Source organism: Misgurnus anguillicaudatus, chromosome 20, assembly GCF_027580225.2.
Source record: "Misgurnus anguillicaudatus chromosome 20, ASM2758022v2, whole genome shotgun sequence".
Lineage (NCBI taxonomy): Eukaryota > Metazoa > Chordata > Actinopteri > Cypriniformes > Cobitidae > Misgurnus > Misgurnus anguillicaudatus.
Window position 1 is genome coordinate 2989807 of NC_073356.2, and position 26441 is coordinate 3016247.

The 26441-nt window shown below is 36.1% G+C and overlaps 1 protein-coding gene across 2 annotated transcripts; it reads left to right on the top strand.

The window, feature by feature from the left end:
• Window positions 1–500: 500 nt before the first annotated feature.
• On the top strand, window positions 501–25867 carry LOC129454450 (Y+L amino acid transporter 2). 2 transcript variants are annotated; one of them, XM_055218978.2, is made up of 9 exons: window positions 501–514; window positions 5235–5821; window positions 10250–10375; window positions 10925–11069; window positions 13757–13880; window positions 16666–16866; window positions 16970–17119; window positions 19138–19321; window positions 24146–25867. In XM_055218978.2, exons 2-9 carry the CDS (start codon window positions 5299–5301, stop codon window positions 24241–24243), a joined length of 1551 nt encoding a protein of 516 aa, XP_055074953.2. In that variant the 5' UTR covers window positions 501–514; window positions 5235–5298; the 3' UTR covers window positions 24244–25867. The 2 variants fall into 2 exon arrangements, with proteins under 2 accessions (XP_055074953.2, XP_073714098.1); XM_073857997.1 differs by lacking the exon at window positions 501–514 and adding an exon at window positions 1224–1253.
• Window positions 25868–26441: the final 574 nt, after the last annotated feature.

Consider the following 26441-nt stretch of genomic DNA (forward strand, 5'->3'; position numbering starts at 1 on the left):
GAAAGTAATGAACAATATTTTATTCAGTTATTTATTGTATTAGAAAAGTTACACAAAACAAAATGGACCCTTTGTAAACCATATCGGTCCGTTTTATGATTTCAAATTATACAGCCTTTGGAAAAAAGTAAAAACCAAAAGGCTCTAAAAACATATAATATTTTAAAAGTACTCTATTTTCTCTTTTCTTCTTCTTCTCTGGTAACACGTGATTAATACCTTTTGTTCATAGGGCACTGAGCAAAATATGATTTTTGTATTTAATGTCGTTATTTAATAAACAAAAGAAAAAAGAAAGCACGTGCACGTGTTCAAATAACATCAGTAAACTGTAAACATTTGCTCAAACACTGTCAACTTCTCAGCAAAGTATGAGTATGGTCTGACGTAATATAATAATTAAAGGATGTTGTACATACCTCTGTCACTATAGTCTCCTCCTCTCTCTCGTAACCTCCTCCTCCTCAGTGTTTCATCATACACGATGGCAGGCACATGGTGTGTATTCTCTGAGGTGAGATCTTGTGGATATAAATTAAACTTTATCGTTTTAGCCTCTAGCTCACTCCTGTTAGTTACCTTGATATTAGAATTTATCAGTACTGCAGCGCTATGTGATACAGCTAACCTCCTACCTAGATGTGCTACAAGTTTGAAGTGTATGTTTATCCCGTAGGCTACCTAATCTTGGCTTTAAGACTAAACATCGTTAAAAGGATCAACTGTCGTTGGTAATTGTGAGCTTTTTGTACTATTTGTATTTTTTGTTGTTGTTGTCTAAACCTGAATATCGTTTGACTTCCTTGAACGAAGCCGCTCTACTTGTTAGACGGATAGTTGATAAATAAATATGTTTTACCGTCCAAATTGAGATAAACACATTAAAAAGCAGCAAATCCAGGATAATGTGTTTGGTTTTCAGTTTATGGTTTAATATAAAGTGAAAGATGCTGTTTTGTGTTGGCCCGAATCTCTCATTTAAACTCGGGCTCGTGTCCGACTGACAGCATGTAGTTAGCTGCACTGAGCTTTATTGTTTAGCACAATGTTAACGTGAACGACTTAAATGTTAACGCTTTGTCTTGTGTTTTTTGGCATTTGTGGGTCGTATGTGGTCAGTCTGTCTTGATTTTATTGACTAACACCACACATAACTTACCATTGAGGAAATTATACTGTAACCATTGTGTTTTTCCAACCGATATAGTGATAACAATCATCTGTTTCAGACAGTACCTATGCAACAGTACACAGTAAGTAATGCTAAACTTGAAAACAATTGTGAAACCTGAAAGAAACCCCATCAATAAATGTCTGTGAAATCCAGGTTAAAGTCTCATAAACTAATGGTGATGCTAAGAACATCATGTGAGTTTACATTGATTTGTCATGATCTTACTCAGTCAATATTAAAAGATATCAATGTGATATTTTCACAGAACTTTTTAAATTTTGTATTATGCAATATGATTTTATGTAGAAAACCGTAAATCACAAAAAGCTGATTTTTCACAGATTGGGTCTCACATTTCAGTTGTCAAAGTGGCTATAAATTCTAATTTCTGAAGTTAAGTGGTTACTCATTAAAAGCTGATGAAGATTTTGCAGTTAGATTTTCTTTAGGGCAGCCTTTAGTAGATATTTATGAAATAACACGCAACACCAGAATTAGAAAATAAAACAACAGGATCTGATGTATAATCTAGCTTTTATATTAGAATATTCTGAAGTTTATATAAAGGGCACGCTCACACAATACTTAACTGAATCGTACCGAGTACGATTGTTCCCACTTCCTCGCTCGTCTGCACTCACATTAAACTTTATTATGTTAAACACACTTCTCTGTTATCTGACACGCGGCTAAATATATTTGTGCTGTGCAAATCAGAGTGTTTTACTTACAGTAGGGCTGCAAAATGATGAATTGTTTGCAGAATAAAGTTTTTGTGTACATCATATATGTGTGTGTTGTGTATAATTATGTATGTATAAATACACACACACACACACACACACACACACATACATACATACATACATCCAAGTATAGTTTTTAAGAAAAAAATCTATATATTTAGTATTTTTAATTTTATATTGCTCAAATATATAACATTTTATATACTGATACAGTACCGAGCGATTACACTAGCCAAATAAACCATATTTGGGTCAAGCATACTCGGGAGCGGTACGGTTCCCATAACGTGAGTACACCCAGAATTGAATGAATTGGGTTCATCTGTGGAAGCAGCTGGTCTGAAAGCTGATGTAGATGACAAGACACGACACACCCCCAGTCTGTTTCTGATCAGGCACTTAAGGCAAAAGTGTGGTCTGTTAGTAAAGCTCCAATTAAAAACTAGTTTTGAGAATAGATATTCAGCACTGGAAAAATGACAAGACGGATGTGTGTTTGTTTTGAAATTCTCTTCAAACCTTGCTGAAAAGTGATATACGTGTAGCAAAAACTACTGGTCGACCGTTATGAGCTTTCAAATGGCCGATGCTGATACCAATATTAAGAAAGCTGTATTGCCGATTGGCCGATGAGGCTGATATAACACAAATGTAATTACAGTAAATAACAAACAGAAAATTGGTTAAACCACGTAAATGTCTCTATTTAAATACTAAAAAAACAGTCTGTATGGCATTTACCAAACAAAGCACAAAGATGTCAAATTCTAATGTGTTTTTTAGAGGACAGGAGCTTAATCTTGTTAATGAATTCAAGTATTTAGGTGTCACATATGACTCCAACTTGACATTCAGACGACATGTAAAAAATGTAGCAAATAAAGTTAAATTTAGTCTGCAGAATTTTAAACAAATTAGGCCATTTCTTAACATCAAAGCTGCCAAGTTGTTCCTATATACTATGATTTTTTCACATATTGAGTATTGTTTTATAAACTGGTCTTTAACTAGTATATCTAATCTAAAAACTATTGAATCTCTTTTTAAGAAAGCCATAAAAATCTTTGATAAGAAGACAATGATATTTCACCACTGTAATATTTTAGTATTTTCTAAGTTTTGACAATTTCAAACGTTTTAAGTACATCTGTCTGGTCTATAAGGTGCTAAATAATCTTGCCCTGCCTCCACTGCATGCCTTTTACAAAAGGCTTGCAAGTGGAGGTAGCACACGGGCCTCTGTTAAAAGGGACTGTGTGATACCATTTAGACGTACTACCCTTGGTCAAAATGTGTTGTCAATAATAGGTGGTAAATTGTGGAATAGTTTGCCTCTTCCGATAAGAGAGTGTCCAATTTTAAACAATTTTAAAACACAATTGAAACTGTGGCTCTTGGAGAACCAGAGGTGTACACATTATTAACTGTTATATTGATATTCTGCACTTGTTTTACTGATACTAAAATGTCTTCTTTGTTGTTGTATTTTTATTCTGTCTATTTAAATGTGTCTTGTATTTTTCATGGATATTCTTATTCCTTGTAGTTGTCATAGTGAATTAATGTGGTATGTTGTTGGTTATGTTCTGGTTAGTGTTTGTTACCGGCCTAGGGACTACAGATGAAAAGTAGTATTTCTTTACTAATTCTGGCATATTTACATGTTGTCTGTCTTTACAACATTGTTCATGAATATGCATGGTCCCTATTAAATAAATAAATACAAATGAAAAAAAAAACATTTGTGGATAGCATTTATAAATGTACCCTTTTAAAGTAATTAAAACACACACTCACCTAAAGGATTATTAGGAACACCATACCAATACTGTGTTTGACCTCCTTTTGCCTTCAGAAGTGCCTTAATTCTACGTGGCATTGATTCAACAAGGTGCTGAAAGCATTCTTTAGAAATGTTGGCCCATATTGATAGGATAGCATCTTGCAGTTGATGGAGATTTTTGGGATGCACATCCAGGACACGAAGCTCCCGTTCCACCACATCCTAAAGATGCTCTATTGGGTTGAGATCTGGTGACTGTGGGGGCCATTTTAGAGCAGTGAACTCATTGTCATGTTAAAGAAACCAATTTGAAATGATTCGAGGTTTGTGACATGGTACATTATCCTGCTGGAAGTATCCATCAGAGGATGAGTACATGGTGGTCATCATAAAGGGATGGACATTTTCAGAAACAATGCTCAGGTAGGCTGTGGCATTTAAACGATGCCCAATTGGCTCTAAGAGGCCTAAAGTGTGCCAAGAAAACATCCCACACACCATTACACCACCACCACCAGCCTGCACAGTGATAACAAGGCATGATGGATCCATGTTCTCATTCTGTTTATGCCAAATTCTGACTCTACCATCTGAATGTCTCAACAGAAATCGAGACTCATCAGATCAGGCAACATTTTTCCAGCCTTGGTGAGCTCGTGTAAATTGTAGCCTCTCTTTCCTATTTGTAGTGGAGATGAGTGTTACCCGGTGGGGTCTTCTGCTGTTGTAGCCCATCCGCCTCAAGGTTGTGCGTGTTGTGGCTTCACAAATGCTTTGCTGCATACCTTAGTTGTAACAAGTGGTTATTTCAGTCAAAGTTGCTCTTCTATCAGCTTGAATCAGTCGGGTTATTCTCCTCTGACCTCTAGCATCAACAAGGCATTTTTGCCCACAGGACTGCCACATACTGGATGTTTTTCCCTTTTTACACCATTCTTTGTAAACCCTAGAAATGGTTGTGCGGGAAAATCCCAGTAACTGAGCAGATTGTGAAATACTCAGAACGGCCCGTCTGGCACCAACAACCATGCCACGCTCAAAATTTCTTTCTTTCCCATTCTGACATTCAGTTTGGAGTTCAGGAGATTGTCTTGACCAGGACCACACCCCTAAATGAATTGAAGCAACTGCCATGTGATTGGATGATTAGATAATTGAATTAATGAGAAATTGAACAGGTGTTCCTAATAATCCTTTAGGTGAGTGTATTTACATAATTAAGAATGTACATAAGACATAATTAATGGGGATCTGACATATCAAGGTACTGTGTGTTGAACTCTCATGTTAAAAAGTGAATAATTACTGGTCATTTTACTGTCTGTCAGGCTTTGGCTTTACATTGAGTGACACTGAGTAACAAATTTGAAGGAGAGAGAGAAATTTACTTGCCAATTGGAAAGATCAAAATATCGGTCTATCACTAGCAAAAAAACACAATAACATCTGAATGTACATTGAAAACATGTTATTTTGGTAATGATACATGTCCCAACATCTGTAGTACATTATCGTATGCCCTTTTGTTCAGTTTCTTACTCAGATTTGGTGGTGATGGTGGTCAAGGATGAGTCTCAACTAAACCATCAAGCTTGATGTTAACAAGTCCACTCCTCCTCATCCCTCCACGCTTGCCTCCTGTCTGTCCCCCCACGACCCTGCTCCTGATCTCTCTGTTCATCATGGCAGATGCTGTCTCCACCAGCTCCATGCGTCTGAAGCAGGAGATCTCGCTGCTGCACGGTGTCTGCCTCATTGTTGGAAACATGATTGGATCGGGCATCTTCGTGTCTCCCATAGGTGTCCTTCAACACACAGGCTCTTACGGTCTATCGCTAGTGATTTGGGTTATAGGAGGAATCTTCTCTGTGTTTGGCGCCCTGTGCTACGCCGAGCTGGGCACCACCATCCGCAAGTCCGGGGCAAGTTACGCTTACATCCTGGAGTCCTTTGGAGGCTTCTTGGCCTTTATTCGTCTGTGGACGTCTCTGATGATTGTGGAACCGGCCTGCCAGGCGGTCATTGCTCTTACTTTTTCAACTTACTTAGTAAAACCATTTTTTCCCACCTGCCCGGCACCGTACGAAGCTGTTCGGCTCATTGCAGCTGTTATTATAGGTGAGTACGTCTCTGTTCGTGCCTGCTTTAAGAGATCATTTTGATAAAAATGTTACATGCAACAGACACAGGATCAAATGTTGTAGGGGCATAATATAAGCTGGCTTTCACTACTGTTTACTGTTAACACACAGGGCTTTTAAGCAGTAAAGCAACACCTAATGTTTCAATGTTTTGATGTTATCAAATAGATCAGAGGATGATATACTGCCGTTAGATACAAACACAGCATGGTGCTTATTTTTGTGTATTTAGGAACCCAATTTCAAAAGACTACATCCCATCTAAATCATGTTCACATACCAATTTAATGCTTTTGATTTATGTTGTTGCATTTTAACTCGTAGTCGCTTTATTTCAAAGCAAGGCCATTTAATTTTTCATTCAAATGCTTATCAAAAATTGTTAACAGTGCATTAGAAGGTACATACATTTTATTTGTGTGTGTGTGTGTGTGTGTGTGTGTGTGTGTGTGTGTTGTCTGGGTTCGAACCCATAACCTTTTGTGCTGCTAACACAGTGCTCTACCAGTTGAGCTACAGAAATAGACATGTTGTTTCTTGCTATAACTTTTAGATTTTTAACAAATGCATAAAAATCCCAAGAGAGCAAGCATGTGATGCCTTTTCTGCACTTATTGTTATTTGGACATTCATATTTTTCAAAAGGTTCAGGAAAATAAATGGGCTGGGGTTGAATGCAGATGTCACTTACAGTAAGTGAAATGCTGAAATCTTCACTTTTCTATTTTCAGCCAGGGCAAATTTGCTTAAGGGGCCGTGCACACCAAAGCTTTTACATGCATGTTTTCAATTGATTCCAATGGAAACTCTGCGTTTTTCAAATAAGCCAGCAGCTAGCGTTTTTTCCACACTGAAAAACGGCGCTCAACGGTTTTTCTGCGATCGCCGCTGAGCATCGAGAGTTGAAAGAGATTCAACTGAGTGAAAAGCTCCGCTCGTCGATGTCGGTTCTCACACGGCCATCCAATCACAATGGAGGAGGGGCGGGACATTACCACAGCAACCAACCGGCTCACATCTCAAGTATCACAGCTACCAAAGCGCTCGGCTGAAAAACAGCTGGCATTTGGCGTCCTCAAGGCGTTTTCAGTCGTGTCTAAAAGTTTTGGTGTGTCCAGCCCCTAAAGGAATGTGGACTTTTTTCTAGTGGGTCGCCTTCGGCTGCTTTCGGATATAGCAGCGTTTGCTGCACAAAGCCGTAGTTCACTGACAATAGGGGCAATTTTGAATGAATTATACCGGATGTATCGCCTCCGATATGTATGCGATATGGCCCAGTTTGTCAGTGAACTACGGCTTTGTGTAGTAAATGCTGCTCTATATGAAAGCAGCTGATGGCGATTTACTACAAATTAAGGAAACTGGCGAGATGTGCATGACTATCACATACGATTTATTGTGTAGCCCTCCTAGTAACTAGTACACAACTGTACACATAAATGAAGAACATGTCTTTTAGATTAACCTTAAAAACAACCCGAAATGGTGTATGTTGACTGTTTTGATAGAATGAGTCATGTTTTTCAAATCTATCATTATGGGTCAATGACAAAACAAGGAGTTAGCTGTGGATGTAATGCATATTTCATTAACATTGTGTTTAAAAAGTTTTGTTCATTGAACATTTCAGTACATTACACTGCTTCTTATTAGAGTAATACGTTATTTTACACTTGTAGGCGCATGCTCCATGTCCGTGAATGGTCATGTTACATGTGTTTATGGTCGTGTATAGTACTTAAGCCTTCTTTTGTACATTATCCCCATTAAGCTTGATGACTTGTTAATATACCATCACATGAATCTAGATTATCCACATTCCATTCTCACTTATTCCACGCCCCCACTGATACCATGGGAACATGTCAGGAAGAGGCTTATGCTTTGTATATGCTTTGTTAGGCTTATGCTTTGTATAAACAATTTTTTGATCACATTGGGCCAAACGGTCTTCAATGTGAAATGTTCCATTTTCTTGCCGTCAATATCAACTTAATTTTATAAGTTATAAACATTCATTTGAAATAACTTAAAGCGTATGTATGTATAGTTGATTTGTTTAAATACCTTGTGTATACCTACATGTGTAATTGCATTTCTACGTGCACACCAACGCGGAAATATTTTTGAAACCTGATGTGTAGCCTACGGCATAGATCCTACTCTGAAGTATAATGGGCCCTTTAGCAGATTCCAAATAGACTCAATTGAGATGAAATCATATCCACTCAAGAATAAGTCAGGCACCGAAATATCCCATAAACATCACAACTTTAATGTGTACAGCCTTTTGAATGGCTGGAGGGACAAAAATGTCTTTGCTTTATAGTGGGGTGCCTAGTCCTGCTCTAGGGTCGCTGTGCTCCAAACCCTAATCGCGCTTTTCCATTGCATAGTACCCCACCGTTTAGTTTAGTTTGGGTCGGGTCAGCTCACCTCACTTTGGCGTGGTTAGCTTTTCCATCGAGTTTGGTATCGCTTCGCAGTGGGAGGGATTATAGGTGTGTCTTTATATTTGCCCTGCCAACTGCTGTTACATCATACAAGTGAGAGCGTCGTTGTACATTTCCCATACGTTTATTATTTCTCAGTCCACCACAAAATTTAAATTGGCCACCACAAATAGATGATTGCACATCGCGCTTATCACTACCTCTGTCTCACATGACAGTTTCTGTTTAAACACCCATGGCAGCAGTCTACGGCGCTCCGCTGAGCCTCATTGAAGTTGCATTTAAGCATATATTTGCGGATGTGCTCGTCACGAATGTCCTGCCACAAACTGCAAATCTGTAAAAAACTGGTATGGTGTTCCTGGTTCTCAACCTGTGGATGTTTTTCATCACTAAAAGGGAGTTTGCGAACTTATAGCAGAGCACAGATGGCATGTTTGCTCGAGCGCAAGCTAGCACTAAGGTAAAGCAAATCTTTTACATTATATAGATGACGCTGGTAGTGACGATTCTCTCAGACCAATCAGAGATCTAAAGTGTTTTTGATTCACGTTTGGTATCAGCTCGGGTCGCTTAGTTAGAACCCCAACCGAGGTGGTACAAAAAAAAAGTATCGGGAACTACGTACTGCACCCAATGGAAAAGCTCCCAAAAGTAAGCTGACCCAAACTAAACCATGGGGTACCAGCTGAACCAGCTGTTTAGGGCCTTCTAGATAACTTGAGATCTACAGGCAGGTGTAAACTATGCAAGACAGTGACCCACCAGAAGCAGGACTGGACATCTTCACAATAAAAGTCACAGACTTAGGGTGGGTTGCACCAACAAGGATTAGGCCTAAATCTGGTTTAAATCAAAGCTTTTTTAATAATTCTGTTGCACCAAACTTTAAACCTGTTGAAAAATAATCAGGGTTACATTTAAACTGTCATTTTGATCCAGGTTAAAATTTTACAGTAAACCTAGATTATCTTTAACCCTGTTGCCCCATTACTTTAAACTCTGTTTAAAATCTCAGTGAGGGATTAGCTTTAAAAGTGCATACAATTAAATGTCTGGCTTAATGATTAGAAACACATACCGCGAGCGTGGTGGCGCTATTCAAAGATGCGTTTATTATAACAACAAAGTGAGTTTGGCGGCTCAAAAAGATTATTAACAGCTATCACGTTTGGCATACTGTAGGCTGAGTAAAATTAAGAGGACAAAATAAAGTAAAAACAATCAAGCATGTGAGTTTTGTTGCAATTATTTCCTTTTTGAATGACAACGTCAACACTGTTGCTATTTAATTACACTGGAAAATTGAACATGGCGGATAAAATAAATCGCAGATGAAGGGTTTAATACAGGTTAAAATTTTAATCTAAGATTTGTTAATCTGTGTTAAAATTTAAGTAGTACAACACAACTCAAATTAAAATTAAACTGAGATCAACAAACCCTAGATTAGCTCTAAACTCTGCTTAATTTAATCCTTGTTGGTGCAACCCACCTTTAGTGACAATAGTTAGGGCTTGGTGAATTACTCCGGATCATACAGTCATCGTTTGCGGTAGAAACTACTGCCAAATACTCACCACAATATTGAGTAGTTTTTTATTTTATTTATTAGTAGTGTTTCCCAACCCTGTTACTGGAGGATCCTGTAGGAGACATCAAAAACGTTGGTGTGCTCCCAGGAACAGGGCTAGGAAACACATGAACACTGAATTATATGGCAGAACTTGAATTGCCAGTTGGTGTTAGTTCATTGTGCATTAACTGTAATGTTATCATATACCGCCTAAAATATATATTTTTTTAAATGAACATATACTTGAGATTAATAAATGCTGTAGTATTTGGAAGTGGTTATCTTAACTAGAACCCTGTTGCATTAACATAAACTAAATATGTATCTTCGAATAAAAGGCACACTGTGGTCATGTCTATACCCATGTCTTTCTCAGGTCTTCTGACGTTTGTGAACTGTATGAAGGTAAAATGGGGCGCTATTCTTCAGGTCATCTCTACTGTTGCTAAAGTCCTGGCTCTTATAGTCATCATCATCGCTGGAATGGTAGTTCTGGCTCAAGGTACGAACATATCTCAATCACAACACTCTCAGTGTCTTTATATTGTAGCATTTAATAAATGACTTCACTTCATTCTTTTGATATTGCTGTTGCGTAATTCTGCTCCAGAAGAATTTTAAGCACTTCCAGATCTGCTTTGTGTTTAAACCCAGCACATTTGCTACGAGAGGTCTATGCATCTTTAAGCCAAGGTTTTTGTTGTTGCTGGCTTATTTGAGTTTTCAAAAAACCTTAGGCTAAATAACTGCTTATGAATATTTCATACAAATTTCAAGTGGTTTGTGTGAATTTAATTCACAGAATAACTACAAAGTATGTTGTCTACCACAAACTTTTGTCCTTTTTTGTCACGTTCATACTGCACTAAAAGAGAAAACATGAGACTGGTATTTTTCTGATGTCTGGACTCTATCCTCAGGGGTTTATGACAATATAAACAGATGGTTCAATATGTTGGTAATAAATGCACTCTTTGAGAAATTTATTACAAGTTTTGACTGCAAATGTCACGTCCATAATGCTGGAATCATTCATATGGTTATGCCACAGGGAAGACGAGCAACTTCCAAGATTCGTTTAAGAACTCCAAGCTGAATCCAGGAGACATGGCTCTGGCTCTGTATGCAGCTCTCTACTCTTACTCCGGCTGGGATACTCTGAACTTCATCACAGAGGAGATTAAAAACCCAGAAAGGTTTACATTTACACAGCTTTTCATTTCACATAAAGATGATATCAAGAGTTTGGTTCCAAAACGCAATGGATCCATTTTGACTAATTTGGGTAAAAAGGTGTTTTCTATACCAAGAAAGTGACGAGATGAAAACCACTATTTTCTGTTACAAACTTTCACATAGCATCTTTAGGTTATAAAAACATTAAATTTTTTTAAAAAGATTTATTATAAAAACGGATTATTTTTTTCATCAAATGCAATACGTTTAGCCACGTTGTCAAATAAAGAGTTTGGTTCCAAAACACGATAAACGCCATTAAAAAAAGAGTTAATGCCAAAATTATATCAGTATTATATCAGGTCAGTATTTAAAAGTAAAGTCTTAATTTTACGCAAAATTCAATATCCACCGTGTTATTCTGTGATCTTTTCTTCCTTTTTTCCCAAAACGCAATAAACGCCACTCCTCCCTTTTATACAGAATGCAATAAATCCTCTCAACAAATCACAACGCACCATTCCACGCACTGTAAACAAACAATGGTGGCGTGTTGAGTACACATAATCCTAGTTTTCCTCATTTTGTACTTAGTGATCAAAAACAAACAAAAACAAAATAACACTTTAATTACATTGATGAACCTGTGATGGTTTTCTGTGACAGGAAAGAAACGTAAGCCATCAACATCTAATACTTTACGCGAGAGGCACTCGAGACGGTCGCTTGTTCTCCCAATCAGGTTGCTCTCATGCTAACACATTGACCCCAGGGCATCTTATGAAAAACTTTACATTATTTTAATCAGTCAACAAAAATCAATTTCTTGTGGAGGTGAAATGTTTCTCAAATAAAAGACTGCATCCTTCGCATTTTTAAACTGCATTTACTTCATAAAGACTGTCTTATTAGAGAATATTAACAATTATAAAGTTTACTAATTATTTAGTTAATCGCAACTTGTTGTAATATGCTCACGAATGTAATGCTTAGATAATTCACTGAAATAATCCTTGATGACGTATGCAGCCTGCATATGCGACCTCCGGAGGATGAAGCTTTCTGTTTGATCCTTTTACAATGCATGCATTATATTTGTCTTTTGCAGAGTTTGCTTTTTTGTTTGGGTTTACAATAATGTTCGTTTTGGAACTCGTATGAAGTCTGAGACGTGTTGTGTTTGTCTGTTGATCAGTGTCAGATGTGAAGTCTCAGCAGATTAAACCCTCACTCAGAGTTTACATGATTTAATGTCTGCATGTTCTTGCTCAAAAATGACAGTGGCTGTATCATTTCTAGTGTAAAGAAATGGACATATATTAAATATTCAAATGGATTTAAACATTGTTTGGATAAAAAAAAGTGAAAGTGAAGATAGCATTTGCGAGACGAGTCCACTATCACCCCTGCAGGCTTTATTTGTTATAATACATAATGTTTTTTATTTATAGGACACAAATGTAATGTGTTTGTTAATGTAATCTTGTTTAATGTAACTTGGTTTTAATACTTTATTTGAACCAAGTATTATTGCATCTTCGTTATTATGTAATTTTAAAGGCTATTGCTCACTTGAGTCTATTTTTATTACCCAAAAATAACAAATTACTTCATTATCAGTTAGCAAAATAATTGTTAGGGACAGTCCTTGATTAGTTAAAACATTTAAAAATGACGTGATTTCAGTTTCTTATTCATTTATTTTATCATTGAGGATTTCTTAAAAAGTGTAAAAATGTCTCGTCTCGTGAACCCAATCTCGTGGATTAAGTGTCTCGTCACACCCCTAGTGTATACCACTAGTCAGCTAAATGAATATAACATGGCAAAGATGAATGCACATTTATATATTGATTCAATAGATTTATAGCATTTTGAAAAAAAACTTTTGTTTTTATAATAAATCTTTGAAAACCAAGTTATGGATTTGAATTTTTTATGTTTTTATAACCTAAAGATGCTATGTGAAAGTTTGTAAGAGAAAATAGTGGTTTTCGTCTTGTCACTTTCTTGGTATAGAAAACACATTTTTACCCAAATTAGTCAAAAGGGACTTATTGCGTTTTGGAACCAAACTCTTCAAATATACCAACACAATTATATGTGTCAGTATTTTCTAATGTGAACCGGTTCACTGTAAGAAATGTCAAATTTTCTGTAAACTCAAAATTTCAAGATTTACTTTGATTTACTTCACTTTGAGAAATGTATCAAATCGGTAAAAACCTATGAAAAACACGTGTATGACACAAAAGTCAACTATTTTGCATGACATGCCTTGTAAAATTAAGTAATTGCTAAATGTTTTAAGGTGTAAGACTATTCAACAGAAACCAGTATAATGTATTTTGATGGAAATGACATAAGCAACTGAAAATGTACATAATCATCTGCATGATTGTACCAAAGCATTTGCAATTTCTCCAAAACAATGAGAATTTGCTTTTATGTTCTGACTTTATGATGCGGAGGTTGAACAAAGTGTTTTGGGAACAAAGAGAAATGCTCCAAAGTGACTGAGAAAAACTGAAATGCTTCACCTCCTCTGTCTTCACATCTTTCCACGAGTGCATCCTAGGAGGGTAAAAATGTCAGGAAAAGAAATGAGGATGCCCAAATAAGAATTGAGAAGCACCCAATGACATGCTATGTTTCGGTAAAAAGTAGAAAGATCATGTGATTGAGCAAAATCTCTTTTCTACTAAAGGAACCTGCCGTTGTCAATAGCGATCTCCATGCCCATTGTCACAGTCATCTACATCCTCACTAACATCGCCTACTATGCTGTACTGGATCAAACGACACTACTGAACAGTGAAGCTGTGGCTGTGGTAAGATCAGTATTGTCTAGTTCATTAAAGGGGCCTTAAATAAATTCACAAAGCCATTATTATAGAGTGCATATATAACAAGATGTATCTTTAAGCCACATATTCTTGCACAATACATGATGGTTAGTTGACAGTGTCTGTTTAGTGTAAATGCTTCATATTGTAATCTCCTGTTATAGTGAGCTGGTTATGTCGAGCAGCCTGAAGCAGCACGCGCTCTCTTTCTTTCGGCCTTTGTCTCTAGAGATGCCACCCGAAACCACTGACGCACTGTTGCCTGGTTATTAGACTAGTGTGCTACTCTGAGCTTTCAAAGCGCATTTATGTACCATATACTGTGTTTCTGAAAAGAGTATTGAATGGCATTTTGTTTACTGTTGAAAATAAATGATTATCTCCGTTGATGAAAATGTTGATGCTACATATTTTCAAACACTATAAAAACCTTATATTGATCCCATGGCTTTCCCATTTAGATCTGTAACCAAAGTCCCTTCAGAGAAGTCGCGCCACTAAGCAGCCATATTTGCATTGCCTCCGGTTTGTTAATTTAGTCATGCAAGATTAAACTCCTCTCTACTTTAATGGGGAAAGACCGATATCTTAAAAATATCATGGTAAATCACAATTAAACAACATATTTCTGACCAACAATAAAACCTGACATCAACTGTATTATAACTTTTGTTTCTTAAGATTAAAGAAAGATTAAGATTATTTGAAGTCGTTTTAGCTACTATGCATGCACACAGGTTGGCAAGCGCCTCACATGTCTCTGTACAGTGCCATTTTCCCAGAGAATCATCATCATCAGTCTTTATCTATTGATGATTGGTTCTTTTTAACTCAAAGGCGGGACTTCTTTTGCCAGAGCGACAATTTTCATGGTTCTCACAGGTCCTTAAAATCCTTGAAAGTTTGTGAATCTGAGAAAAAAAATCAAAGGCCCTGGAGTTTTTGAAAATAGACAAATTCTTGAATCAAATTTGTGCAAGACTTTTCTGGAAAAAAATCATATTATTCCCTGTGTAGTGTAGGATGACGTCATAAAAATTCTAGACTCTTTTAGCGCACATGTTTAACTGTTAAACCCGATTTATAGTATAAATGTATAAATGAAAATCGACGTGGAACCTACGCACAACTATAACGAGCCCTTTAGTACCGAATGCATTTATCTTATATCTGGGTATTTCTCAGATTAAGGGTTGCTGCAATTTTGAAAAATTAAATTTCAAATTTGACTAATTAGTATACATCAAATCAGTCCTTAAGTCAGGAGCAACGTTATTAGCTTGGTTGAGCTCATAAGATAAGGGAATTTATGATTTTTTTTGCCATTTCCTTAACTATGTCAAGTAAATGTCATTACCATCACATCATCGAATATATGTAAAAAAATAAAACTTAAATGATAAATCACTGCTTTTAAAACATTTTGTGGTTTCATATGGAATCTAATTTATCTTGAGCTTAATAAGACTTTTTACTTGCAAGATAAGAAATGTATCTAAATTTCTGATTCAAATACAACATATATGGTAATGATGCATAATAAGTGTACATGCCCAACAGAAAGAATAAAGAGTAGATTTACTTACTGACATCAAGGCATCAGTCTTGCAGCTTGAAATCTATGTGCTCCACTATGTCATTAGGTTACCATGACTACCAAATAAACTTTTGATGAAAAAATAGTAGGAAAGTCCCTTTATGCAGAGTGTTTTGGTAATGACAGCTAAACCATGGGACAGGTAGAAATTACGCAAAATAAAGTACAACATGCATATATATGCTTATTCTGTGCATGTAGTTTATTAGTTAAAGTAACATTTAATTCATATGCATATTTTTTTTAATTAATTTGGAGATATGGCACAACATGCGTGAACTCTGGTAAAGGACAGCACCAAAACACCGATATTGTACCACAAAACACCAATAAAATGTGATAAAATTATTAGTAACAGCAGCAATAAAAAAAGTCTAGACTTGGTTTTGTTTATACTAATTAATGGTGCTCAAATTTGTTAGACTTAATTAGTTTTTAATAGAATTACACCCTGGGGACATAAATAGACCCATATTCTGGGAAATACCCAGCTGTGTTTGATGCATGAAAACTGTAACAATGTATCTTACAAGGTAACACAATGTAACCTTGCTCTCACTTGAAATGTGTCCCCAAATTAAGTCCTTGAATTTGAGGATATTGGAATTTGGACCTGGAAAGTCATTGAAAGGTCCTTGAATTGAAAGTAAACCAAGATGTGGGAAAAGGTAATGGACACAACACTGATAAAATGTATAGCTTGCTTTGACTAAACGCGCATATATGTAGATAAATGTAGATCTTGAAACATTTGTAAGGCCAAATAAGGTAGAAATGGCTCCAAGGAATAGTTTGCTCCAAAATGAAAATTTGCCTATATTTCAAAGGATGGCTTGAGGGTGAGTAAAGAAGCGACGCAGTGGAAAGATTTATATTTCAAACCTGTACCTGTTCATGAGAAAGTGAGTAAACTTTCATTTTGGGGTGAACTATTCCTTAAAAGTGACGTGTGTCATTTCATATTCTTTGTATGTTAAAAATGCTATATAATGAAAAAAAGGAACAGGAAAACAGACAAACACCATTACTGTGTCTTCCACCAAGCAATTCTACAAATGTATAAAATGCGTTATGTTGTGTATTGTATTGACACTCGGCTCTATCTGTCATTTAATGTGGCGATAGGAAAAAGCACGAGGTGTAACAAAATGAATATGTTTGTATCTCATCCAGACTTTTGCGGACCATGTGCTGAGTTATGCCGGTTGGCTCATCCCACTGTCTGTGGCCATCTCTTGTTATGGAGGCCTAAACTCTTCTATCATAGCCGCTTCCAGATTGTTCTTTGTGGGGTCACGTGAGGGCCATCTACCCAACGTCCTTTGCATGATCCACGTGAAGCGCTACACACCGATCCCAGCTCTGCTCTTTAATGTAAGAATCCTGAGGCAGGCGCTGACATGTCTGTGTTATGCATCATATCCACAACATCAGCATTCCTTACTGTGTGTCTGGTTTTTGTCTCTTTGCCCTCCAGGGTGGCATGTCCCTTATATTCCTGTGTGTGAGAGACGTCTTCCAGCTTATTAACTACTTCAGTTTTAATTACTGGCTCTTTATTGGCCTTTCCATCGGCAGTCAGATCTACCTGCGAATTAAAGAACCCAACAGGCACCGTCCTGTTAAGGTGAGACAAGAGATCACCAAATAAATGTCCTGATTATCATGACGCATTTTAAGCAGCATCGTAACAATCCATCATAGGGACACAATACCATGATGCGGTGTAAGAAGCTGGCTGATGAAATAAAATGCAGTTGGCAAGAGAAATGTGATTATAAATATGTGTATTGTGTAAGGCAGGGTTTTCTGGGGTTTGCAGATGTGAGGGTTTGTAAGTTGATGGGAAAAAATAATAAATTGCAATTAAATCATAAATAAATTATTTATTTATGTAAATAATAATGTAAATAAATTATTTAAAAAAAAGCTAAATAAAAACCTCACTAACTGTGTCTATTACACAAAACTATAATATGTGAGGAAACTGAGAACAGTTCATGGACAGATATGTTTATGTACCAATACAAGAAATTTGTGGTAATAACAATAACTATGTGAAATGCTACTAATAAAAAACGATGAAAATAAATGTTTTAGAACTTAAACATGCAAATGTGCTAATAAATTATTGAAATATTTATTTAAAAGCTCAGGGGCTAAATTTACCATATAAAAATATAGTTTTAAAAACCGTTATATATCACAGAGAATAGCAGAGTTCACACAACAACTATAACAATCAAAATATAATGAACTATAAAGTTTGCATCACTTTCTGAGTGATTTTTCTCCCAACTTATGAACAATAACCATTGACGGCCAATCAAATCTTTGAACTTCAAGTGCATGTGCATTTGAAATGACACAGAGGAGAAGCTCATTGCTGAGGTCAATAACATAAAATGACCTCAGGTATCCAGAGCTGATGCACTTGCGGTAAAATTCACAATTTAAAATGTTTTATTCTACTACATTGACTACGTCAAAACGTAAGATATTAGATTACACAAACTACTAGATTCACTGTTTAGAGATGTTGAGCGTGTTGAGGACATCTGCTGGTTTTACCTGCTGTGTAAATGCAACAATAACAGCATGTTTACACATTCGATTACATGTAAACAATTACAAAAGCTTTTATTACAGGAAATATCCAATATTAGTTTATGACATTGAAGGAAAGTGATTTGCACGAGTACTGTGCGCATGAGCGAATAAACAAAGTTATTGTTATCGTCCGGTTGTGTGGACGCTAATAAAGTATGATTAAAGTGTGAATGGCCCTTTACTGTCTAGGACAGAATCTTAGCTATCATTGTAACATTGTCGAAATCTGGAAAGGTTGTGTCTCGTATAACAGACCGCAATTCACAGTTAGTTGGATTCGCATGAAGCAGATAAAAACTACTTTGCATTGATCCCAATATTGACTTTTCTAAGAAAAAACAATGCAATGCTTTCAAAAGCACAAGAGTATGTGCTACTTCATGTTATTGATAGAGTTTTATATGAACTAAAGTATGTTTCATTTATAATAAAATGTCTGTCAACCTATCTGCAATCTCTGAGATTTAATTCTCTGTAAGAAACTACCTTAGAAGGAAGCATAATGCTGTTTGTGTCCTGTTTTTTGTGTTTAAATGTTGTCTAGTCTAACTAATCCGGTTGTTAAGTGATGACGTAAGGAATACTGTTTCCGGGTCCAAACCTCCACTTATTTCAATACAGACTATTATTTAGACAGCCCATTATGAGCACTATTTTTTCATATCACACATTTAAGCAAAAAATGTATAAACTCATGTGTAAACTTCAGTCTCAGAATCAAAGACAGCAATATATTAATAATTCATTAAAAAACACGTCCATAAATCCATGTCTGGTCATCTCGGATTTTGTTAAGGAGATAAAAATTAGGGTCGGGTGTTTTTTTCCCCATTATGATACGTGTGTATTATAGCAGTGATTTTTTTTTTGTTATTTCTCTATGACATCTGTGAGCGGTTGGACCTGGAAGCGGCGCATAACCAGATATCTCTCACTTGAAACAAATGACTGTTACTTGATTTATTGTTGTGGAGTTCAACAAGATTGACACTAATGTATGTGTGTGTGTGTGTGTGTGTGTGTTTGTGTGTGTAGTTGAGTCTCTTTTTCCCTATAGTCTACTGTTTGTGCACCTTGTTTTTGGTGGTTGTACCTCTCTACAGTGACGCCATAAACAGCGTGGTGGGAATCATTGTGGCTCTCTCTGGAGCTCCAGTGTATTTCATATGCGTGCACCTTCCGCCCAGCTCCAGACCGGCCTTTCTGGGACAGATGCTCGGTAAGCTATGCACACAAACACACACATGACTTGTGTTTCTCTGCTTTCATTTTTCTTTGCTCAATCGAGCACCTCAGATTACAGTTCAGATTTCTGCTTTTTTTCATGCACCCAGATTTGGTTTGCCTTGCTTCTGGGTGTTTTGTTTTATAATTTTACAAATGAACATTTATGATTTTGGCAGAAGCTTTAATCCAAAGTGGGCCATACATTTTATCATCATGTGTGTTCCCTGAGAACTTTTTTTGCGCGGCTAAAGGCGGGCGTACACGGTGCGATTTTTGCTGTCGTAGGAGCTCGCATGCGATTTTTTTTCTCGGGAGCAAATCGTTCATGCTCGCATGGTCGCGGCTCGCACCGTGTGAGAGGAATTACGAGCCGAGCTGAGCAGGTTACGAGCACCTTACGACCTCCCGATAATTTTTAAACATGTCAAAAAACTTTGGGAGCTGTCGGTATAAATTCGTAGTGTTGGTGCGGGTGAACGAGACGATCTGGCAAAGCACTTGAAGTTGACCAATCAAAATGTACAAAACACACAAGAAGAAAGACAAATGCGGCATTGCTACCTCAAATCTGGACGACAACTCTATAGCTGGCTATGTTTCACGTACACACACACACTCCGGTGACCGGACATCATGACAAATATGACAGGTCCTTTCAGTGACGACCTCTTGATCAGCTTCTTTGAGCGAAAAACCTGTCATACGTGTTTTTGTGATGTCCGGTCACAGCTTTGGATGTGTGCAGAAACAGGAGAGAGTGTAGATTAGGCTATAAGGGCTACCACAATGCATAAAACGAGGGCTACTTTTTGATATTAAAACTTTTTTGTTTTACTTTGAAATACTGTTGATTTTTCTTTACTTGTTAATATGTTTTATCATTATTTACAATCTAAACATAAAATAAGCCAACTAAAATATGTAATAAATAAATATAAAAATTATTACTCCGTGCAGAGACCACTGGTTTAAACAGTACAGGATGGACAAAGAATGTCGCAATTTTTGTGTAATCCAAGCTGTGCCAAAGTCGCTGTTGTACAGTTTCATTAATGAATGGATATTAAAAGGGCTGTCGCGACAGAGAATAAAAAAACAACGGAATGTCCATGTTTAATAGGCTATAAGATATGCATTTATTGTTTTACACTTTATACAGGTATAATAAATGCAAAATAAATTGTCAACGAACAAGAGACTACATTAAACATGATGATCATACGCGGAGACAACGTTTTCCACATTATTATAGAGCTTTTGCTTTAACAAGTGAGCTTAAAGGTTTTTGTTCAGTATTTTTTTTTACATATTTTCGACCAAAGGAACACGAGATATAGCCCAATGTAAGTTGTTATGGTAGCCTTAGCTTGTTCTGAAATGATGAGAATATTTAAATGACTAAAAATGTAGGCTATCTCTCAAACTTTATTTAAATAATGATTAATTTGTTTTCATACTATATTTGTATTGCTATGTATTAATTTACATAGGCCTACTGAGAAAATGCCATATATTAATATGCAATGCCTTCTGTATGGCATTTATTTTGTACAGTTACAGGAGCACAAATGTTGTGGGCTCACTTTTACTTCAAGACACCGCATTGACAGAGGTTCCGTGTACATTTGCACTAGACAATGCAAACAAGCCCAGACAATGTACTTTATATTAAATTAAATGATTTTCGTTTTACAAATTAATATTTAGCTGTAGATGTATTGTCTTAATAATTTAATCATAAAGGGAAAGATGTGTTAGCTTACCTTGCGTTTTATCTCATTGCTCCTCATTCTGCATTTACAAATAAATAAATAGGCCCACTGAATTTGTTTTTTAAACGGTCATATTTATAAAAAAGCTATAGCCTATATATAATATACATATATATATATGTAACATTAATAATAGCAATATAGATATTTACAATCATGATATATTAAGACTGTAAAACCGCATATGCGCTAGCATGAAAAAACCACTGCCAGACAAATTCCTTCACTGCAACAGCACTAGACCTATATTGCAATTTTGGAATGCATAAACAGAAATACAAAAGAACAGAAATTCCAGGCTGTTTTCTGCACTTAAGCCAATATCTTTGCCGTATTCTTCTTGTTTTTTTTGTACATTCTGCCACTCACAGCTGCGAAAATGCTTACGTCAGAATTCGTCAAGTCGTAGCCTACAGTAAAATCTTGTCGTGTGTGACTGCATCCGAATTATTTTCGCATAAACTCACTCGTGTCGTGTGCGAGAGCTTACGACGTTCCGACCGTCCGAGTTGGCACAGTGTACGCCCAGCTTAACGCAATGCTCTACCACTGAGGCTACATAAGAGACAAAGTGCCACCCAGCTTACAGATTCACCCAATCAAAGTTGCTCAAAGTTAATAACTATTTAAAGGACTGGTTAAGAGATTAAGTTTGTAGTTATTGCTGTTGTACAGGTAATTGTTCAGCAATGTAGTAAGGCTATTATAATTATTTTTAAAAATCACAAGCATTTTATCAATAATGTCATGGCTTTGTAACTTTATAGTCGCATTACTACATTACAGCTTTTTTCTAAAGAATGGAAATACTAAGATTATAATAGTTTATATAGTTTATAAAAATATATATATATAGTAGAGAAATTGAAGAGTTTCGTTGCAAAACGAGATAAATCTTTTTTTTAACATTTTTGTCAAAACATGTTTATTATTATGTTATCATGTTATTATTTTGTTTTATGGTGCTACTTAGCTGTATTTTTTTAAGTTATGAAGGTTTAAATCAAAACAAACCAACTGCAGTTGAATTGAAATGAATTGGAATGCACAACCAAAAAACGAGATTTCTGAACAATTAACAAAACGGTGGTTATCTCGTTTTGCAACGAAACTCTTCAATTACAATCCCATAACAATATAATATTAAACCATTTGGTACGACCTCCACAGTCCAATGCATGCATATGAATTGCGTCCGGTTTCGGTTTATGCGTCAAAATCTGTTGCTTTTATTATTCCCTGCGCATCTGTTTGTGTATTATTTACAAATCCACACGCCTCCCCGTAAAAGCTACAGGTGCTTAACTATGCTTGCGATGCTGGTGTCATAATTACCATTTTGAGCACCGCCGTCTTTCAAATCTGTAGTGTGGGTTAATTATTTGTGTGAGTAGATTAGATACAAAATCAATGCAGATGCAAAAGACACAAATTTGTGTGGCGCAATGTAAATGATGCCAACAATCAGTTTTTTTGCCTCCGATGCATTATCCGCACAAGTTAAAAAATTTCAAAAGCGGATAGTTAAATCCCGCAAGTTGTCTAGAGCGAGGAACGAGATATGAATTTATGTTGTACTGTGAACACAGCATAAAACAGGGTTCCCACGGGTCCTTGAAAGTTTGTGAATCTGGGGGGGAAATTCAAGGTCCTCTGAGAAGTAAAAAGTTCGAAAATATACATACATAGAAACAGGTCATTGAAAGTGCTTGAATCTATTTTATTCAAGAAGTTTTCTGGGTAAAAAATCCATATTATTCCCTGTGTAGTGTAGGATAATATCATAAAAATTCTAGCATGCTAAACTGTTCGCTTTTAATGCTTATATCTTCTGTATGTGAATGTTGATTCATACCAAAATTATTTTTTGCATAGTTGTGTTTGACACATGAAAACGTCTCGGGTTATGTATGTAACTGTTGTTCCCTGAAGGGAACAAGACGCTGCGTCTTCCTTGCCATAAATCCTGCGTCCCTGTAACGCCGTCTTTGGCAATATTTCAAATAGCGATGTACTTCCTGGCTCTTGTGTCACCCTGTCTTTGTCGTTAAGCCTCATCATTGGTTGAATTTGATATACACATTCAGACGCACTTACCCCTGAAAGTGTCACCGCTGTGACGCAGCGCAATTCCCTCAAAAGGGAACTGTAATAATGTATCTTAAAAGGTAACACGATGTAAACTTGCTCTCACTTGAAATGTTTCCCCACATTTAGTCCTTCAATTTGAGGGTATTGGACCTGGAAAGTCCTTGAAAGGTCCTTGAATTTGAAATTAACTAAGGTGTGGGAACCCTGATAAAGTGATGTTGCACTTTGCATTCGAAATGAAGGCTACTGTACTGTAGTTAAGTTTAATTTAGTTTAATTTTAGATGTATTTATTTAAAGTTACCCATTTTAGTTTACATGTCAAATAAAGACAATTGCAATTAAAACAGTTTTTTCTTCTTAACATCTCACTGTTCATGTCCCCTAAGCATAGAATAATGTAAAAAAAAAAAAACTTTAATGGGCTAGAACCGTAAATCGTGGTTTGAAAACTGATGTATTGAACCATGGACTGTATTGTTACATCTGTAATATATATAGTATATTATGCTGCTATAAACATCTGTAGATTATATTGGTGTCTGTCAAGAGATCCTTCTAAAAGTTACACAATGCACCTTTAACTAAGCCAGTAGAGCTATTTCATTTAATTTGTTTATTTTTGAGCCACCATTGACATTAAAGATTAGAGACAGAAATAATTGGGTCCAGCCTGTTTGACTGGAATGTGGTTTAATTCATTTAAATGAATGTGCTTTTATGAAATAGGAGGTTTGTGGCCACATAATGACCTATACTGTATTTACTGTATTTACTGTAAGAGCTTTACTCTCAACAATGACTTTATTGTTTCATTTATGTAATACTGCAGCTCTTAGATTGGTGTTATAAATCCAAAGTACATTACAGAGAAACGTGTTGCAGCTCTTGACTATTTTGCATGAACACTGTTAGTCTGATGCAGATATCTGTAATGATGTTTGTATTTTGCAGATACGTTTTCAGTGCACACTCAGAAGCTGTGCTTTTGTTGCGTAGCAGAACCTGGTCTGGACCTTGACAATCCACCAGAGCCGGACAAAAACGATTAAACACAGACTCCAAAGGAATCTAATCCAAGAAAGCCGGATTTTCCAGACCTCTTGGAAAATAAGCCAAAACTCAAGACAGAACCTCGTGTTTGCAATGCACAAGGAACAGAGAGACGGATGTGTGTAAAGATTAGGATTGAAACACAAACACACCTCTTATGCCTCAGGCCTTTGACTTCACACATGTGATGTGTCATCAGTTTAGTGGACCAAACAGAGATGAATATAATTCAGTAACACTTTACAATAAGGTTGCATTTGTTAAATCACAATGAACCGACATGAACAATTCCATTGACATTAACTCGTAGTAGTGCTGACAAACTACTATATTTATTGTTTACTGTTAGCTTATCTATTAGCAAATGTTAACAAATACAACTTTATTGTAAAGTGCTACCAATCATTTATTAAGACTTTAAACAAGGCTGTGAAAGTGATTTTAATATGATGTTTTGTTTTAAGGTTCAGTATCTGATGGTCTTGTATGTTTGGATTAGTTCTCCTTCACTGCATTGGTCTTCTGCAAGGCTCCATACTGAACATTATAACGTTTATAAAATCACTACAAATCAGCCGTATGCGTGCTGTAAGAAGATCAACACTTTTGTGTCGTTTACTGATTTTGAGAGTAATTGTTTGCTTGGCAAGATGAAGGATTGTGTTACATTGGTACAGACAAGCCATATATTTTTACAAAGTTTATTTGGCCTTAAAAGCTTTATAGGGGCCTTGTCTGTCTTTTTTTCTTCTTTGTGCAGCCTAGATATACATAGGTGTTTTTAGTTTCAGGTTTCAGGTTTTTTTATGATTTGTTTACTGACATTTTAATATGATTTATATGTGTGCCTATTTTTAAGGAGATTACAATGTATTTTTATGCTGGATAATTTCTCAAGGCCCTATAGGAATAGCATGAGTGTGGTCTGTAACTGCAGGAATTCTGTTATATGACACCACTGTCAATGATTTTAGGAATTTCAACATAATGCATCATATCTGTCATATAGGACCAGTAATAGACAGACTCTAGTTTGAAGTTTATGGGCAGAAAGGCAATGTTTAAAATCGGTTTTAGATGATGTTTACACAGTTGTTTAATGAAATGTATGCAGGTTACTGTATACCTTACTGTTGTCATGCACATATATCACTGTAAACCGCTGTACTTTATTATATTTTTAAAGTGCTGATCATTCCTACACCAAAGAATGACTGACAGGAACAGTAGTTTATGCATCTTAAATGTACAGCAGTACCTCCTGTAACTGCTGTTGTTATATTGTTGAGGTCCAACACTTGGTTCCATTTTGTTTAAGTTACCAGGTTTTTTTAATCTGATTTGGATATGTTCTTCCATGTTTATTGTAGTCAGCAGATAAGGATGGCATTTTTATCAAACATGATGTTCAGTGTGGTTGTTGACTTTTCCACTTTCTCTTACTTAAATACTGTATGTGCCTTATCTAGTTCTTGTTCTATGGCCAAAACAATCAAATTTCCACATGTCAGGTAAATTTTAGGAACCTATTCTCTATTTACATTCATGAGAGGTTTACTATGATTATTTATTTCACTGATGCAAAATTGTACCCACCAATTCACAATAAACATTCAAAATGAATTTTGTGGTTACCTCCTTTTAAATCTCTGTTTGTTATGTTGAGCATCATTAAAGGGGTCATGGCATGGAAATCTGACTTTGTTAGTGAGTCCCCAGTGCTTCTGTCAACCTAGAAAATGTGAAAAAGATCAACCCAGTAACTTAGTTTTGGTAAACCATTCTCTACAAGCACATGAAAAAATAGGTCGTTGAAATTTGGGTCTCCTTATGATGTCATAAGGAGCTCTTATTATAATAATACCACCCCTTAATCTGCACTATCCAACCACAGCACTGCCATTCAGTGCAGAGAAAAGCACAATTGAGTTTGAATTGCAACAAACCACCTCAGTGTTTGAATTTCATCAGCTCATTTGCATTTTAAAGGACACACCCAAAATGGCACATATTTGCTCACACCTACAAAGTGGCAATTTTAACATGCTATAATAAATTATTTATGTGGTATTTTGAGCTAAAACTTCACATTCATACTCTGGGGACACCAAAGATTTATTTGACATCTTAAAAAAAGTCTTATGCCATGGTCCCTTTAACGCCTTTGGTTAAGGAATTTTCAAAATCATTATTATTT